The 20,097-nt window shown below is 44.2% G+C and overlaps 1 protein-coding gene across 4 annotated transcripts in view; it reads right to left on the reverse strand.

Moving 5' to 3' along the window:
• The window catches only part of LOC137631576 (centrosomal protein of 78 kDa-like), a 67,548-nt gene that overhangs the window by 22,134 nt on the left and 25,317 nt on the right, over window positions 1-20,097 (reverse strand). For 3 of the 4 annotated variants that reach the window (XM_068363400.1, XM_068363399.1, XM_068363398.1), the window contains exons 3-8: window positions 15,689-15,816; window positions 7,541-7,717; window positions 6,904-7,078; window positions 5,990-6,171; window positions 2,067-2,284; window positions 1,419-1,541 (exon numbers count right to left, since the gene is read on the reverse strand). In XM_068363400.1, the coding sequence (XP_068219501.1) occupies window positions 1,419-1,541; window positions 2,067-2,284; window positions 5,990-6,171; window positions 6,904-7,078; window positions 7,541-7,717; window positions 15,689-15,816 (1,003 nt within the window). The remainder of the gene's footprint in view (window positions 1-1,418; window positions 1,542-2,066; window positions 2,285-5,989; window positions 6,172-6,903; window positions 7,079-7,540; window positions 7,718-15,688; window positions 15,817-20,097) is intronic. The other variant, XM_068363401.1, reaches the window with a different exon arrangement.

Consider the following 20,097-nt stretch of genomic DNA (forward strand, 5'->3'; position numbering starts at 1 on the left):
CAGTTGAATGTAAACAACCATTTTTTCTCCTTAATCATGTTATTAATCATACTTTCACTATCAAAACTGTGTGCAGTATATACACCTTTAGAATCATTAACATTTATTCCTCCTAAATAAAATGCCAAGTACCACTACTACATACATAAATATTAAAATGACGCCAAATAATCTTGTTTTCTGAAAGAAGCTTGACCAAAAGCTGAAAGCAAGTTTGATCAGGAGTTCCACAAAAAGATTTTTAAATATATAATTGCTCGTTTATAAATAGGATTCAGATCGAGCCAATTTATTTGTTTGGCCAGCCTTTTAAAGACTCAGAAATCTTAACTTGGTGGTTTGGTTAAACTATGTAATAATGATATTTTGTAAATTAACCAATTTACTGTTACATGAAAACAGTTAGCATTTGTAAAGAATCATAAAATATTCTATTTTTGTGAGCAAAATTATACCTTTACACTGGCCTTATGCCATTTTGCTTATAAATAGCCATCATAGGGGGATAGTGATGTCTTTGTAGTGTCTTCGGGTACCATAGCTGCAATCGCTTTTTAGCTGTCTACTACACATATTCCTTTCCTCCCAGGCCCCAGAACTGGGTCATAGGGCTCGAATTCATAACTCCAGTTAACATAATGCTCTCAAATTAAGAATAAACCTCTTATTATCCATCTAGGAAAGATATAATTAGAGGGAATTTCTTATTACTGACTGATCTCTCAAGTACTTTAGATTTTCTTTCTGTTGCAAGGATATTGTTGTGCTCATGTTTTATACAAACTATTCTGGTCCTTTTAGAGACTGTTCCTTCCTTTCTAACTTCAAATTTAAGAATTATATCATGCTTCTGTTGTTCATGATTTCAGTAATGTTTCTTTTAACCCTTTTACCCCCAAAGGACGTACTGGTACGTTTCACAAAAGCCATCCCTTTACCCCCATGGACGTACCGGTACGTCCTTGCAAAAAAAAGCTATAAAAAATTTTTTTTTCATATTTTTGATAATTATTTGAGAAAATTCAGGCATTTTCCAAGAGAATGAGACCAACCTGACCTCTCTATGACAAAAATTAAGGCTGTTAGAGCAATTTAAAAAAAATATACTGCAAAATGTGCTGGGAAAAAAATAACCCCTTGGGGGTTAAGGGTTGGAAATTTCCAAATACCCTGGGGGTAAAAGGGTTAAAGGCCAGTCTATCATTTGCTTTGAGTTAAAACACACAGTCTACTTGAACTTAATGGTATCACTCCTTTTATCTTTTTTAAGCATAAGCCTCCATATCGAGATTATCAAGTCTACTGCGGTTTCTTTCTATGCAGAGCTTTATATTCAATACTTATTTGCACAAAAATGTAATAACCTCTAAAATGATCTAAATCATGCAAAAATTGCATTACAGCACAGGTATTCATACTTAATTTTCCTGAATTGTATAGCTGTCTTCTCAGAGGATAACTCGGAATCCTGAGGAGCAACTGGTGTTGTTATATCACTCCTTACTAATGAATCTATAAATGAGCCTGGTTTCAATCCCTCTCTGAAAACAGATGTTTGCAAAAATTAGCAGAATTCAAAACACTCCTTAACATTATTAATGAGAAAATCAGAAGATAACAGCAAATAAGAGGAAAAGAGATGTTAGGAGTTAAGGTACGTTTTGCATGCAGCGATTATTGCGATCATCGCTGAGCACTAATTATATTTATTCCTATGGGACAGTTTTGCAACGAGCGACTATTTGGAGCCAGCGATGATTGCTCGCGACTGTAGCAATAATCGCTTGTTGCAAAACAGCCCCATAGGAATAAATAATTATTGCTCATCGATAATCGCTTGTTGCGAAACACCCCGTTGCAAAACAGCCCCATAAGAATAAATATAATTAGTGCTCAGCGATGATCGCAACAATCGCTGCATGCAAAACGTACCTTTAGTTCCCGTTATGAACAAACTTTTTCACAATTCAGTAAAAACAAACATCTTCCTTTATACCTAAAATATGTAGCTAAGTTTTATGGCAATAGGTACAAATAAAACATGGAAGTAAAATACATTCTCTTACTTTCTTTCATATAGTCTATGCTCCACTCTCCAAGGAATTCCAGTCGTCTTTGGTAATGCTGGAACGTTCTTGACTGATGGCTGAGGTTTATGATCCAGTTTCTGTACATTTTCTTTCAAATTTTTCCTAACAGCAGTATGAATTCTTGTTGGACTTTTCATTTTAATAACATTTTCATTAGCAATATTTTGGTCAGACTCTGAATTCAACCATGTATACTGCAAGCAAAGAAACAAGAATATATATGAAATAGATTTCAATTTTATTTTGTATTAAACCATATAAAACAACATAGTATATATACAACATAATAATTCCTCTTGACCATTTTCCCTCTAATTGAAGACAATGAAGGACTAACCTTTGTATTTAGCACAGAATAAAGAGGACTTTAAAAAGTTTGCTTCATTAATTTCATCAATCTTAAAATGGCCAGAAACAGGTTCTATCCCAGTCTTATTAGTTCTTTTCATGAAATCTTTATATAGAGATTTTTGGATCTAAAGTGGAAAACCTATACTCCATATCTGATCAATCAGGGAAAGGGCAATGTTGAGGTCTTTAAAGTCTTACACTAATAAGCCCTTGTCTTCTCTTAAAGAACAGAAAATCTGCTATGTTGGAGTAGTAAGATGAGTCAGCTTAATATTCATTTCACTGCAATAACTTGAAACTGCCATGGCTACCATGTAAAAAATAAATTGTTTTTAAGCCATTGTTAAATGTCCTCAAAGTATAATGATCAGGCATACCAAATCTCTGATGGAAACTGGAAATTAAGTTGTTTAAAAAAGGTACTCTATCTCATGGGTTTCTGGATCATCTACCAGTAGGGTGAGAAAATATGAAAGCCGATCTCGATTCGCCTAGAGATAGGCAGTCAAAATAATTTCAATGTTCTTTGCATACCATCACTTATTTTCAGAATTTTCCTTATAATCACAAATGGAAGAACTGTGTAAATCTCTATATTATCCCATGGATACATGAATTCCTCTTCCAAACTGTTGGGTCTAGAAGGATTGCGAAACAACAATGGCAAATTCTTGATGCTGTTGACAAACAAACTATCGGCAAGATTATTATATCTGCTACAGTGTATTACATTTGCAGATATCTGTGTATCTGCATTACCTTTATTCCCACTTGTCCATATCAGCCTGTCTTTTCAATAATCATTGTTGGTGTTCAATTCCCTTAGAGTTTTGTGGTCTCTACCTAACTACAGTACATGACAATCTTAGAGCAGCAAGTGAACCGAGATTAAAACAAATATTACATTTCTCTACTAACAATGATTGAAAACATAGAAAGTATATCTGATTGAAAACATAGTGAGTACAAGTATATCTAGAAAAAAACAAACCATCACAATTTGATAAAAAAAAGTGTAAAATCAGTAGCTTAAATATTAAAGAATTAATAAATGGAAAAAAGATCACTATCACTAACATACAAATAATATGGAAGACTATGAGCATAAAAATTCATGAGTAATATTGCATTCAACACTGACAGTACAAAAAAAAAGTTCACTAACACTAACATACAAATAATATGGAAGACTATGAGCATAAAAATTCATGAGTAATATTGCATTCAACATTGACAGTACAAAAAAAAATAGAATAAAAGAAACATTGGGAAAAATAAGTCAATAGTCCACGTTCTTTGTCTGTAGACCTAAATTGTTGGTCGTAGCAATGTAATGACTACAACTCCCCATTGTGTGAATGCTGTTTTTTTGAAGAGTGGCAATGGAAACAAGTTTCCATGGCAACAGACTGTATCGATGATGTGCCCTCATGTCTGAGACTCCATCAGGGGCCCCGTTGTCCATGTAGGTTCTGCTGGTTTAATTGGTTAAGTATGTCAATCCAGAAGGTGAAGGGTCTGTGGAGAGCACAGGAGGCAGGAGCTTATTTGATCAGGTAGAAAGTCAGGCATTCAGTTGACCACAAATTTCAGAATGACCCTATCTAACCCCACACAATTAAGTTCCGATGTAGATACTTGATGGAAGCTTCGATCCTTGAGGGGTGCCCAAATGCCGATCAATAGAGATCATCGCTTCCTTGATGAGAGCTATGACTGCCTCTCTGAGGTCAACGAACTCATGGGTATCAATATCTTGAAGAATGTAAGCTCTCCGCTTCCGCTAATCTGGAATCAGGGATTGGATCAATGATATCCAAGGTCTCGACGTGTAGTTCAGGAAAACCCTTCTTAGTGTAAAGCACTCATGACCTGGACTGATAACGGAATCGGGGTGAAAATCTATGGATGAAGGGATGCCAGCTTGAAGGTTTGACTCCTTAGAGGCAAGAGCTCCCGTGCCCTCAGTGGAAGTAGTCACCCTAATTACTTTAGCTTTTGATAAGCAAACTTAGGAGCATGGCACTAAATGGCTCTAGGTGCATCATGTGAAGGCCTGTTGCTGGTGAAAAGTCTTAATGATGATTGCATGTACATAATGAAGGGCATTCAGAGCTGACCTGTGAAGTCACCTATTAAAACTCAAAACAAGGACTGGTGGGAGTCTAGATACGGGGAAAGTTTTTGTGTCGTTGACTGGTCTCAGGGCTAGGGCGATTCTTCCTGTTATGGGACAACTGGCATGCATCAATTCCCTATCCCTCCCAAAAGACAGGAAGGGGGAAAAAAAGGTAGTGCCTTTTCACCCTGACTGGCAGTGCATGTGCTACGCTCGTATGAGAGTTTGGAATGCCGATGTTTCTTCTTGTTATAGGGTAACTCTTGGCACTCACTCAAAAAGGTAGGTTCCTGGCACTGCACTACTCCTACAGGGAGAGAAACGGTAGGAGCGACTCGTACGCAACTCCTATTACTCGGACTGTCTGGACTTTTTTTTAATAACATCTTAAAATTCTTCTAGAAATAGCATTGTAGACTCTCTAACAATGAAGGGACATAAGAGAGGGAGGAACGGGAAGCTCACCTTCTACATGGTTGTACAGGCTGATGACAAGACTACCATGGGGAAAGAGACCACAGGTACCATACTTTATGAAGAGACCTTACAACCAGATACGTCGTTTGTGCCTTTTTGAGAACGGGAAGACACTGAAGGTGAGAAGAGTGGCGCCCATCCCCATCATACTCGGCTGCAGAAAAATCTCCTTTCCTCCGACAAACCACATCGATGTCTAAGGAATACCAACCTCCTAAGAATTACGCTGTCAATGTCATCTCATGGCCACACTAGCAAGGAAATAAACAGCTAACAGGAATGCTGTCTAACAAGAACACGGAAAGGGATATCAGCAGGTTTGCACAGAAAACTGTTGCGCAGCTACAGTTATAGGGAAAGAATTGCAAAACCATTCTCCCTAAATATCCCTCGCTCGAGATGATCTGCCAAGCCAACATATTCATCTAACAAATAAAGCAAAAGATTTAATTAGCCAGACGAGGACACCAGAAGTACAGTACTTCTGTAGAATCTGGTTGCTGAATATAAAGTGGCTGCTCAGTGGCCTGCTTGGTGAGTGGGTAGGGCGGGTGGGGCTTACCTACCTGCTTATTGTAAGTTTTAACTGCCATATCAAGCTTTGCTTAAAGCATGCTAAGATTAAAGGATAAAGGTTTCTATTTGTATAGGCACAAATTCAAATGACAATGAGTAAGGACAATAACTTACTGAAGCAATGCGTTTGGGATGAAACAAATATAGAACATAAAATAAGAAAAAATCAAATATCTTGAATGGTGGAATAAAACTAAATATTGAGGAACAGCAATGTTACACTTACATCTTAAAGACTATAATACTGCCGAGGCAATTAATTCTGAATGATATTAAGTTTTGTATAAAAAACCCACAATACTCATAATGAAAGATAATCATTACAGTTAAATATCTAAAAAAATTTATCCTTAACCAAACAGCACAAAAGGCATACCTGGTTTGTGTTATACTCCTCTTGTCTCTCATGGAGAAGGCTTATTACTTCATTCACTATCTGACAAGGAATGAATGGATTCTTTCTTAAATCCAAAACTTCTATAGTGTGGTTTGTTTTCAATATTTTCTTCAAAGCTAATCCACCCTCTTCTCCAATGCCACAATGTTGAAGGTCTAGAGCTAAAAATAGCAAAACATTAATGCATTAAAGATGAGAAAATACATTACTATTACTTTCGAGTTTAAATTCTGATTTATTAATAATAAAAAAAAAAAACATATAACCAGCACATTACATTTAATAAAGTTGCCCAAGGACAAAAACAATTCTTTCCTCTTCTTCATGAGAAAATTCTTATCAATTTACAGGGGATCTGTTAGGACCAGATGATTCTGTGCCATGACCCCATGTAAACTGGGTTGGAGAGTGAATTCTGAGAGATTATTGGGCCCATTAGTGAAAACAATGCAAACAGCAAATCAGATCTTATTGCCTGAGCGAGTCTAAGTGTCCAACCTTTAAGAATGACTGTCGTTCTGGTTAAAGTAGTCCCAGCTTCTTGAGGAGTTATAAATAGTGAATGGTCTCACCTCTGGACCGGAATGTTTACTTTTTGAAAACCACTCCTCTACTTTTTAATCGAGGATTGAAGATTAGAGTAAAGTAAATTTATAGGAGCTGGATAGCAAAAGCCAGAATATAAAGCACAAAATCTCTAAGTATGACCTACACTGGATTATTAAAAGCAAACTTCAAGAGTTGTTCCCCTCATGTAGATCAAGAACACATAAGAAACGGTGTACTGACCTAAATTACATTCTGTTCCTATCTAACACATGCTTAATTAAAAAACAAACCAATACTGTAATAGCAATAGAAAGAATAGCTACATAACAGCTGTGTTCTTCTACCTTTAATCCAGAGGTCTTCTAGCAATACTTCTGCTAAAGCCTTGGCTCCAAAATCCCCAAGTTGGGGATTATAATTTACAGTCACTCTTCTTAAGCCTCTCATACCATCCAAGTGAGGGTGGCGTAGTCTGAGTGTATCTTGCCACATAGCACTATCCCGATTTAGTCGCTGATGCTGTAAGTATCATCAAACCATGAGATACATCTAACATTATTTATGAATAAAGTATTAACTATTAAGGAATACATGTGGAACCAAAAGGGTTAAGATATGAGCCACTAAATAATTCTTCAGTTAAAATTCAATTAAACAAAACATATTTCTATTTAAGATAAAGGATCATTAAAAGGCAAAAAAGATGAATGTTTTATATGGCAAAGTAATTCTAGCATTACTGTACATAAATGATAAACTTAGAAATGTACTAAACCTATTGGAATGATCATTCTGTTGGTGGAAATCCTCTTCTTACATGAGGAACACTTACTCATCTTTTCTATGAAAATTTTCATTAAAATCACAAAACATGATGGTCTAAAAAAATCCTTGTTATGCAGTATACAGTACAGTACATTAAGTACAATACTCTTCTAAAATTAATACTGCATATATACTTGTTATTATATGGAGCCTTACCTTTAATAACCCCGCGATCGTTGTTGCCCCCTTTTCAGGTATACAGCAGTCGATTAAAGAAAGCTCTGAAATGCTCGGAACATTTTTTATGCTCTGACACAAGCGCTCAACTCCAATGTCGTGTAGACTACAGGATACAAAGCTCAATATTTTCAAATTTCGTGACTTGGAAAGACCCTATAATAATTGATAAGGATATATCACCTGCATGCACAATGTGGATATTAGATTATTTAGAATAATCTTATTTTACAGGTACTTTTATCATGTTTAAAATAGCTATGTGATTATTTGTACAATAAGTAATTTCCATGTAACAGCAGCATAAATTCTAATAGACTCTTCCAAAACAATAAAACAAAAATAACTTCATATAGATCTTTAATGAATAAGATAAAAACCTCCAAGATAATACTTTATGCATTGTGAATAAATATTTCAAAAAGAAATATGACAAATTCGTAGGTAATTTGTATTTTTCCTAACTATACAAACCTTAGCTATTTAATATGGGTACTGTAATTACATTCGGCGTAGCTGAAATGACGAGCCATTAGAATTTCAACGAGGGTTTACTACCCTACCGCTAGTTAGCGGGGGGTAGGGAGGGTAGCTTGCTACCCATCCCCCTCACACACCTGTGCTTGAGCTCACTTTGCTTAGAGGTAGGACTTCACGGGGGATAGGGCTGACGGGCAAGTTTGATTAAATAGCTAAGGTTTGTATAGTTAGGAAAAATACAAATTACCTACGAATTTGTCATTTGTTCCGTAACTGAAATACAAACCTCTCTATTTAATATGGGTGACTCACCCCTTAGGAAGGGTGGCAAGTCCCAGCCAGTACTGGCTTTTGGCTTTGCCCAGGGAATTCAGTATCTGAGTGTGTCAGCACTCAACAATAAGGAGTCCCTGCACCTCGCTAGAACCTTGCTATGCAAGGGCTGCGGCCTACGTAAGCTGTGTGTGAAGGTATGAAGTGTGACTTGTCCTAGGAAATTGACCTGTAGTCCTTTAGATGGAAACTTTAGGCTAGGACTCTCCCAATACCACCTCGTCAGGGTATGGGGACGTGGCAGTATTAGCTTAATACTAGGAACACAAGGAAACATGGTTTACCTGCAGTGGTTCAAGGTCAGCTGTGCAGAGAACCCAGGATGCTGCTTTCCCCAAGAGAGAAGAGGATGAAGAAAAGAATAAGGGCCAGACATACCTTTTCATTCATGCAGACTATGACTGAGTAACAATGCCCTCAACCTTCTGCTACTCGTCCATTAAGGAGCCTGAAGTTTTAAACCAGCTGTTGTGCAGCCACCACAGGGCCGATAGAGAACGTATTGAGCCTCCTGTGGGTCACGTCTTGCAGGTAATGGGCTGTGAAGGTCGTCTGACGCTTCCACACCCCCGCTTGTAGAACCTGCGTCGTTCGTTCGTTCGTAGAGTATTACAGCCAACACTTCTTGTTGGCACGGGCCTTTCCCTTGGTCGGCCCGTAGGGAACCTGCGTCACTGAAAATTTCTTATTGAAGGCCAGGGACGTAGCTACGCCCCTGACATCATGTGCTCTAGGGCGACGTGACAGAGGAGGGTCTGGATTCAGGGACAGATGGATCACCCTATGAATCCATGCCGAGATGGTATTCTTGGTAACCCTCCTCTTAGTTCTCCCAGTGCTCACAAACAATGCCTGCACTTGGGAACGAACTGCAGCCGTTCTTTTGAAATATAGCCTCAGACTCCTTACTGGACACAGTAGGAGATGGTCTGGGTCATCTGTTACAGAACGAAGACTCGAAATCTGGAAAGAGTTGAACCGAGGGTCCGGCACTCCCGGATTCTGAGTCTTAGCAACAAACTCAGGGACGAATCTGAACGTTACCTCCCCCCATCCCCTTGAATGGGCAATGTCATAAGAGAGACCATGAAGTTCACCGACTCGCTTGGCCGAGGCCAAAGCTAGTAGGAACACCGTCTTCCAAGTTAGGTGGCGATCAGAAGCCTGGCGTAATGGTTCGTAGGGAGGTCTCTTAAGAGACCTGAGAACTCAAACCACGTTCCATGGAGAAGGTCTCACTTCCGACTGAGGGCAGGTAAGTTCATAACTTTGTATGAGTAGGGAAAGTTCCAGCGAAGGAGAAATGTCCACTCCTTTGAGCCTGAAGGCTAGACTTAAGGCTGAGCGATAGCCATTCACTGCCGAGACTGAAAGGCGCATTTCTTCCCGCAAATACACGAAGAACTCCGCTATTGCTGGAATAGTGGCATCGAGTGGAGAGATACCTCTTCCACGACATCAACCACAGAAAACTCCCCACTTTGCCTGGTAGACCCCTTCGGATGACCTTCGCAGGTGTCCAGACATCCTGCTCGCAACTTGTTGCGAAAATCCTCTCTCAGCGAGGAGATGCTGGATAGTCTCCAGGCGTGAAGTCGTAGTGGAGCTACAGCTTTGTGGAAGATGTTGGCGTGTGGTTGTTTGAGTAGCTCGTGTCGTGGAGGGAGTTCTCTCGGAAGTTCCGTTAGGAGTTGCAGAAGGTCTGGAAACCATTCCGCGTGATGCCATAGCGGAGCTATAAGGGTCATCGAAAGATTGACCGATATTCTGGTCTTGTTGAGCACCCTCCTCATCAGACAGAATGGGGGAAAGGCGTATACGTCGATGTTGTCCCACCGTTGTTGGAAGGCATCTTGCCAGAGTGCCTTGGGATCCGGGACTGGGGAGCAGTACAGCGGGACCCTGAAGTTCAGCGCTGTAGCGAACAAATCCACCATCGGGGAACCCCAAAAAGGCAGGACTTTGTTGGCTACTAGATGATCCAAAGACCACTCGGTACTCACTATCTGAGATGCTCTGCTCAGATTGTCAGCGAGCACATTCCTCTTGCCTGGAATGAAGCGAGCCGATAGTGGAATCGAGTGGGCTTCGGTCCATCTCAATATTTCTACTGCGAGATGGGATAGCTGCTTTGAAAAGGTACCTCCTTGCTTGTTGATGTAAGCCACTACTGTGGTGTTGTCGCTCATCACCACCACAGAGTGACCCGCCAGGCATTGTTGGAACTGTTGAAGGGCCAGGAATACGGCCTTCCTTTCTAGCAGATTTGTATGGAGGCACTTTTCTGATTCTGACCACAGGCCTGAGGTCCTGTGTTGCAGAACGTGGGCCCCCCACCCTTTCTTTGAGGTGTCTGAAAACAGCATCAAATCCGGGAGGAGGACGAGAAGATCCATTCCCCTTCATAGGTTCTCTTCTGTCACCCACCACTGAAGGTCCGTCTATTCCGCAGGACCCATAGGGATCATGACGTCCGGGAAATCGTGACCCTGATTCCACTGGGACTTGAGTCGCCATTGGAGGGATCACATCCTGAGGCGACCGTTGGGAACTAGACGGGCCAAGGATGAGAGGTGACCGAGGAGACGTAACCACGATTGGGGTGGAAGCTCTTCTCATCTGAGGAAAGAACTTGCAACCCTCCTCAGCCTTGCTATCCTGTCGTCTGATGGGAAGGTTTTGTGGAGATTGGTGTCTATGATCATGCCTAGATATACCAGTCTTAGAGTGGGAAGCAGAGAAGACTTCTCGAGATTTACCATGATCCCCAGATCTTGGCAAAGTTTGTCTCGGTGTCAAAGAAGAGTCGACTTCGAGTCTGCTAGGATCAGCCAGTCGTCCAGATAACAGAGGAGACGGATGCCGATCCCGTGTGCCCACGACAATATTAGGGTGAACACTCTGGTGAAAACCTGTGGTGCTGTGGAGAGACCGAAATACAGCACCTTGAACTGGTACACCTTGTTGTCTAGGCTGAATCTTAAGTACTTCCTTGAAGACGGATGGACTGGGATCTGGAAGTATGCGTCCTTCAGATCCAGTGTACACATGAAGTCTTGCGGTCTAACTGCAAGTCTGACCGTGTCTGCGGTCTTCATGCTGAACGGGGTCTGCTTGAAAAACCTGTTCAGAGCTGAGAGGTGGATGACTGGTCTCCAGCCTCCAGACGCCTTCTTTACAAGAAAGAGTCGACTGAAGAAGCCTGGGTGCCCTTCTTCAACATGGTCTGGACTTCTGCCTGAAGGGCTTGCCCCCTTGCCAATCCCATGGCAAGGGAGCTCAACGACACTGGATTCGCTGTCAGGGGAGGTAGAAATGTTGTAAACGGGACGCAATATCCTTAACTGATTACGGAAATCTTCCAGGAATCGGCCCCGAGTTGCTGCCACCTGTTTGCGCAACTTTGTAGGCATCCCCCCACTGGTGGACAAGCAGGGGGACTGCCAATCCTAGCGTTTGCGGCCTCGGCCGCTCCCTCTAGGATTCTTTCCTCCTCTGGAGGACTTTTTGCCTTTCTTGTCCTTGACAGGAAAGGGCTTAGACACCGTTGTCTTCACTGTAGCTGCCGGTTTCGTGGTCTTGGTAGGACGTGGTTGCTGGAGCTTTATAGGGCTTCGATGTTAGAGCTCTATGTAGGAGAGAGTCCTGGTTGGACTTCCTCCACCTCTCAGCCGCCTACTCCACGTCCTTAGGCTCGAACAAGTTCTTCCCCATAATGGAAGAATGTCTGAGCCTGCTGATCTCAGTACTGGGGACCTTTTGATGGAATCTCTCAGACACCGCATCTCGACGTTTCAAGATGGTATTAGCCCACAAGTTCGAGACTTGGTGGGCTAGAAACTCGATTGTACGACTGCCTGAGAGTAAAAAGGTCTCCATGGCCTTCCTGGTACTGTACTTTCTTTGGACAAGTCCTCTGATCGTAACAGAATGCCCAGAGACCCTAGCCAGATGTCCAGCCACGAAGTTGCCTGCATGACACACTTCGCTACCTTCTTCTGGCTAAGGATCTCCGTTGCCGAGAACAAGACCAGCCGGTTGTAGAGTCTCTCTAGAGGGACTCTCCTGGTAAGCTCTTCCAAAGTGTGGTGTAGGGGAAGAGCTAAACAAGTCTCCTCCATGATGTCAAAGTACCTCCTCTGATGGATACGAGGAGGCGGGAGGAGTTTGTTGCCGACGCTGGATCGGCTGGAGGAGGCAAGCTCGGAGAGTTGGGCTTCGACCTTGTCCCTGGCACTCTTAACCCCTTGAGACCAGGTCAAAGCCGCACTGGCCTTTGAGGGTTTTTGAGTACCAAAGACTCAGTCCAAGACCATGTCCTTGCCCTCACGGGGGGGAATCTCTGGATTCGCAAACCCATTGAGATTCCTCATAAGGATCAGAACCTGCCAGAACGCATGCTCTGACTCCTGAAGGGCTAGCAGCGAAGTCTCCTGTCCTCAAAGGCTCTCCTTGGGGGGACTCGTGGACGTTCTCTGAGGGCTTGGCTGGGTCCGGTCTAATCCTTGAGGATGACTTTGGCAAAGTCTTAGAGTCCTTCGACTCCCTCCTGGAAGGGATGCAGGACTCCAACAACGATGGTGGGAGGCTCTTCTCCACCCCTACCCGAGAAGACTTTTCAGCGCGAGGTGGGGTTTCCCTCATTGGTGCGATGGGGGAACGCCTCACCTCGCGTGACTCCCCTGAGGACGGGAAATCTTCGTCCGAAGGGGAGGGAGTGAAAGTCTGGGGGGGGGGGGTGAGGAGGCCTTCTTCAAGGACTTCCGAGCAGTCAGCTTCGTCCTTGGAGAAGTTACCACATCAGACACTCCTCTTTTCTTCTTCAGGGGAGTAGAAGCTGCCAATGATTTGTGGCCCAGCTCAGAGAGAACAGGCTTAAAAGCCTGCATGACCACTCTGACCAGGGACCCAAACCAAGGCTGCTGACTGACAGCTGCGCTGTCAGAAACTCCCTCTGAAGGGAAGAGGATCGTTCGATCCCTAGGAGGAGTTACCAAAGGGGGGTTCGCCCGAAAAGATGAAGGGGAAAAGTCCCTGGACCTATCCGGAATCCTCCCTCCACCGGCGAGCAAGCTGTTCTGCGCTTGTGGGGGGTGGAACGCGACGATGACCTGGCCGCGCGTTGTCCTGCAGCCTCACGCGCTGGGGATCGCACGATAGGAATTGCCCTGGGTCGCGACCGGAAGATTGTTTGTACGCAGGCGCGCGAGGGCGATGGCAAGGGCGCATGAGGGCGATGGCAAGGGCGCATGAGGGCGATGGCGCGCGTGGGCGCAAAGGGGCACGGGCTGGAGATGGCAGAGGGCGCGCTGAAGGATGAATAAGCACTCATGCGCGCGAAGGCGACTGTTCGCGCGGGCGATAACGTTGGGCGCGTGCGCACGAGCGCACATCTGGCTGTGGTGATGGGCGTGGGCGCGCATGAGAGCGCACATCTGGCTGTGGTGATGGGCGTGGGCGCGCATGAGAGCGCACATCTGGCTGTGGTGATGGGCATGGGTGCGCAACCTCGTGGGCGCGTGATGGCGTGCTGGTGAAGGATGGCGCGCAGGAGGGGACTGATGGCGCGTTGGCGATCGTTGGCGCATTGGTGAGCGCTGGCGAGCAGGGGAAGAGGTTAACTTCCCCACTGCGCCCAGATCAGAAGATGGTGGGCGCGCAGGAGAACAAAGGCGTGCATGGCGCGCAGCAGGATGAGGGGGTGCAGTAGCGCGCTGGCGATCAGGAGAGCGCTGGCGCGCAGGTGAGCACTGGCGCGCTTTAACAGGAACAACTTCTGCAAGCGAGCGCTGGCGCGCAGGTGATCATTGGCGCGCAGGGGAGACCTGGCATGTAAGGGACTTATGCACTAACTTGTGCGAAAGCCCTTGATGCCCCGAAGGGACCGTTGCCCGTTTCACAATGGGATGTGTTGGCGCCCACAGGGCATCAGCAGCCAGGAACGGCGACGGCAGGTCAGCAGGTCTGGCGGGTGGAAGGTCGGCGTGCCCTTTGAAAGGACGACCTTCCACCGAAGGAGATTGCGAACGATCTGCAGAGAGGTCCAGGGATGTAGCTGGTAGAGTCGGAGAACGACAGCGAAGTTCCTCTGCGGCGGACTGCGATGACGATGAACCGAAGAGGCGCCTCCTAACACCCTTGTGAGGTGAAGGAAGGCGGGCTTTACGCCTTATACGCCCTCTGGGGGCCGTGGGGTCAGCGGGCTGACCATCAGCAGTCCTCCGAAGAGGAGTCTCTGTGAGTGAACTCCCCCGAGGAGGAGAATCACCGGCAGGAGACACCGTTGGACTTAGTTCCTCCCTCGAAGGATGTTCGGAGGGGGGAACTAAGCCTTCAGCTACAACAGGAACATCACGAGCAGAGGTTTGATATAACTCATCGTAAGCCTCTGCCTCGACAACGTCAACGATAGACAGAGGATCAACCTCTGCTAAAGTCGGCGATTGTTTGACAGCTGCCCCCAACCTGATCATGTCAAACAAGGCTTCATTGGAGGGCGAACCCTCAAGCCCCAAGGAAGCCCAAAGCTGTAACAAATCATTATTAGAAACAGGCATATTTAAATCCTCCCCCGGGGGAGGAGGAGGAGCTGCCTCGCTATGGGAGGCAACTCCCTCTCCCAAACCCCGAGAACGGTCAACAGAACTACGGCCTACGCTACCACTCGACAGTTTCTCGGAAGAAACCGATCGAGTGGGAGCTTTGGAAGAGGTTTGGGCCACGGAAGAAGAGCCCTTGGGATTTTCTCCTTTCAAAGAAACCTTCAAAGGAGAAATATCCCATCTGGACTTCCTCTTCTGGCGCCGAGAAAACCTCTCCCACTGGGAGGTAGACCACTCCCTACACTCACCACACAATTTATTTCTATCACACCGCTGGCTCCTACAATAAGGACATAGGGTGTGAGGGTCCGTCTCGACCGCCGACATATACGTGCCACAAGGGCGGTCAGGTAATCCAGGACACTTTCGCATAGCAGAGGCCAACTTCACACACACCTGTCAAAGGAAAAGCAAAAAGTATTAGCAATGGCTGTCAAAGAAGGCGAGGGCGACAGCGGACACATCCGACTACCACCCGAGCCGAGAGCAAAGTGAGCTCAAGCACAGGTGTGTGTGTGAGGGGGGGGGGGGTTGTAGCAAGCTACCCTCCCTACCCCCCGCTAACAAGCGGTGGGGTAGTAAACCCTCGTTAAAATTCTAATGGCTCGTCATTTCAGCTACGCCGAAAGTAATTACCCACATTAAATAGCGTGGTTTGTATTTCAGTTACGGAACAAATATTTCTTAGTAACAAAATGGCTTCACAACATACCTGACACACCAATTCGAGATTGTTGCCTTTCAATTTAATGTTGGACAATTCAAGAGAAGTTAAGGTATACGACTGTGATACACAGAGACTTATTCCTCTGACAGCCTGCTGGAGAATTCTTGCCCCTACTGTTGTAGTTGTCAGGAAATATAAAGAACACAAATAATTAGAAAACTGAAATTTACAAATTTCAGTTAATTATAAAGCTTCTATACAATTGTATAGTAAGTATTGACTCCAGAGAAAAGCAAAACCACATTGAAGACTCATCAGCAGTGTGTCAACCCTCTATCAAAAACTGTGCACCATTTGGTCATTATGACTTGCATACATATTCACATTTCTTGTATAATAGCCCACTTCTAGTACATTGGTTAAATGAGTTTCTTGGTCTTCCTCAACACCAACATGCTGTATATACAAACTTTTAGTTTACTCTCTCCTCAGGACCAAACTACTCCAAAGTAATCTGATACATCTTTCCACCAATGCTAACCTTTTAGGCACTTTTCTGTAACTATAATTGTTACTCTATATGCTAACAAAACAATTCTCCTTAGACAACTTGGCCTTTTTTTCTTTCATTCATATTAAATATCTTTACTTCAGTTACATGTAAGTGAACTTGCTCCCAAATCCCTTTACAATTTTAACATCTTTCAGCCCTTTTATCCTTATTACCTTTTGCAGAATGCCTTCTACCTTTCTTACTTCAACTTTTGTTATTTGTCTCATCTTTCACTGTCTCATTATTTGTTGCTCATTCCTAAATACCAAGAGAAATCAACAAATTCTTTTCTTTTGCCATTCACACTAAATTAATTGTTCTACTATACTGTACTGACTTTCATTTATTCCTAAAATGTTACTCTTGCTAACATCGTGAAAAATGATATTTTAATTATAAAATAAATTTTTGAATATACTTACCCGGTGAATATATAATAGCTGCAACTCTGTTGCTCGACAGACACCTACAATAAAAACTCGCCAGCGATCGCTATACAGGTTGCGGGTGTGCCCACCAGCGCCAACTGTCGGCCAGATACCACTCTCGATGTAAACAAAGACTCAATTTCTTCTCATCCCACTGCGTCTCTATTGGGGAGGAAGGGAGGGTCGTTTAATTTATATATTCACCGGGTAAGTATATTCAAAAATTTATTTTATAATTAAAATATCATTTTTAAATATTTAACTTAGCCGGTGAATATATAATAGCTGATTCACACCCAAGGAGGTGGGTAGAGACCAGAGTTAAATATGTTTACATCGTATAAGCTAAGAGTTTTTTATTTCATTTTGGCAGTTATCAATATAACAAAACCAAAATAAATAGGTACCTGGTAAGAAAGTTGACTTAGACGATTACTCTGCCTTGTAAGTACGTCTTCCTTACGGAGCCCAGCGATCCTCTTAGGATGCTGACAGACCCCCAGGAGCTGAAGTATCAAGGGCTGCAACCCATACAACAGGACCTCATCAAACCCCTAATCTGGGCGCTCTCAAGAAATGACTTTGACCACCCGCCAAATCAACCAGGATGCGAAAGGCTTCTTAGCCTTCCGGACAACCCATAAAAACAACATTAAAACATTTCAAGAGACAGATTAAAAGGCTATGGAATTAGGGAATTGTAGTGGTTGAGCCCTCACCCACTACTGCACTCGCTGCTACGAATGGTCCCAGTGTGTAGCAGTTCTCGTAAAGAGACTGGACATCTTTCAAGTAAAATGACGCAAACACTGACTTGCTTCTCCAATAGGTTGCGTCTATGATACTTTGCAGAGATCTATTTTGCTTAAAGGCCACGGAAGTTGCTACAGCTCTAACCTCGTGCGTCTTAACCTTAAGCAAAGATCGGTCTTCCTCACTCAAGTGTGAATGAGCTTCTCGTATTAACAATCTGATAAAATATGACAAAGCATTCTTTGACATAGGCAAGGATGGTTTCTTAACCGAACACCATAACGTTTCAGATTGGCCTTGTATAGGTTTAGTACGAGCTAAGTAGAACTTAAGAGCTCTAACAGGGCATAAGACTCTTTCTAGTTCATTGCCTACGATCTCCGATAAGCTAGGAATATCGAAAGATTTAGGCCAAGGACGAGAAGGTGGTTCATTTTTGGCTAGGAAACCAAGTTGCAGAGAACAAGTAGCTTTTTCTGACGAAAACCCGATGTTCTTGCTGAAGGCATGAAGCTCACTGACTCTTTTAGCCGAGGCTAAGCATACCAGGAAAAGAGTCTTAAGAGTAAGATCTTTCAGGGAGGCTGACTGTAAAGGCTCAAACCTGTCTGACATGAGGAATCTTAGGACCACGTCTAAATTCCACCCAGGAGTAGCCAAACGACGCTCCTTAGAGGTCTCGAAAGACTTAAGGAGGTCTTGCAGATCTTTATTGTTGGAAAGATCTAAGCCTCTATGCCGGAAGACCGAGGCCAACATGCTTCTGTAGCCCTTGAAAGTAGGAGCTGAAAGGGATCGTACTTTTCTCAGGTATAATAGAAAATCAGCTATTTGGGCTACAGAGGTACTGGTCGAGGATACGGAAACTGACTTGCACCAGTCTCGGAAGACTTCCCACTTCGATTGGTAGACTCTAATGGTAGACGCTCTCCTTGCTCTAGCAATCGCACTGGCTGCCTCCTTCGAAAAGCCTCTAGCTCTCGAGAGTCTTTCGATAGTCTGAAGGCAGTCAGACGAAGAGCGTGGAGGCTTTGGTGTACCTTCTTTGCGTGTAGTTGACAAAGAAGGTCTACTCTTAGAGGAAGACTTCTGGGAACGTCTACTAGCCATCGAAGTACCTCGGTGAACCATTCTCTCGCGGGCCAGAGGGGAGCAACTAACGTCAACCTTGTCCCTTCGTGAGAGGCGAATTTCTGCAGTACCTTGTTGACAATCTTGAATGGTGGGAATGCGTAAAGATCTAGATGTGACCAATCTAGGAGGAAGGCATCTATATGTATTGCTGCTGGGTCCGGGACTGGAGAGCAATAGATTGGAAGCCTCTTGGTCAGCGAGGTTGCAAAGAGATCTATGGTGGGTTGACCCCAAGTCGTCCAAAGTCTCTTGCACACATCCTTGTGGAGGGTCCATTCGGTTGGAATTACTTGACCTTTCCGACTGAGACAATCTGCTAGGATGTTCAAGTCGCCCTGGATGAACTTCGTTACTAGGGAGATGCCTCGATCTTTTGACCACCACCTTGCCTCGAAGGAGATTCTCGAAGCTTATCAAGGCCAGATGAACCGCCAAAAGCTCCTTGCTGTTGATATGCATGCTCCTCTGACTCGAGTTCCACAGACCTGAGCATTCCCGACCGTCCAGCCCAAGTCCGATGCGTCCGAGAAGAGAACGTGGTTGGGTATCTGAACTGCCAGGGGAAGACCCTCTCGTAGGCTGATATTGTCCTTCCACCAAGTCAGACAAGACTTTATCCAGTGAAAAGCCAGATGGAATTGAAGAGGACGGAGGTGTAGCCTTCCTAGCGAGACAAATTGCTCCAGGGATGACAGCGTCCCTACCAGACTCATCCACAGCCTGACTGAGCAGCGTTCTTTCTTCAGCATCTTCTGGATGGAGAGCAGGGCTTGATCTATTCTGGGGGCCGACGGAAAAGCCCGAAAAACTTGACTGTGAATCTCCATCCCTAAATACAGAATAGTTTGGGATGGGACCAGCTGTGACTTTTCCAAATTGACTAGGAGTCCCAATTCCTTGGTCAGATCTAGAGTCCAATTGAGATCCTTCAGACAGCGATGACTGGAAGAGGCTCTGAGAAGCCAGTCGTCCAAGTACAGGGAGGCTCTGATCTCCGATAGCTCGAAACTGGTACCCCACATTCCTGTAAACAAACCTCAGAAACGGTTGGGAATCCGGGTGTATAGGAATGTGGAAGTATGCCTCCTGAAGGTCGAGAGGGACCATCCAGTCGCCTTCCATAAATGCTGTCAAGACAGCCTGGTAGACTTCATCGTGAAGTTTGTCTTGACAATGAATACATTGAGCGCACTTGCCTCTTACGTACTCCTGCAGTGAACATGGCTGCCAAATCATGGAGCCATCCCTGAGGGACTTGTCCCTGCAGAGAACGTGGCTGTCAGATCATTGGAGCCATCCCTGAAAGCCTTGTTTATGCATGACATAATTGTACAGCAAAACTTCAAAGGCTCGAAAACAGCTGTGAAGTTGACCTGTAAAATCTTGGAGCGTCTCCTGGCCAGGCGCCAGGGAGAGTCTACGAGATTTGAGAAGTCTATCTGGGCAGAGGCAGGAACTCCCAAGCCGAGAACTTCTCTCGTGTCATATCAGACTCTCGCTCTATAAGCCAGTTTAAAAGAAGGGAAAGCAAAGGCTGTATCCCCCAAACTCCTCCTGGTGATAAACCAGTCGCCTAGCAAACGTAA

This window comes from Palaemon carinicauda, chromosome 40 (genome assembly GCF_036898095.1).
Source record: "Palaemon carinicauda isolate YSFRI2023 chromosome 40, ASM3689809v2, whole genome shotgun sequence".
Lineage (NCBI taxonomy): Eukaryota > Metazoa > Arthropoda > Malacostraca > Decapoda > Palaemonidae > Palaemon > Palaemon carinicauda.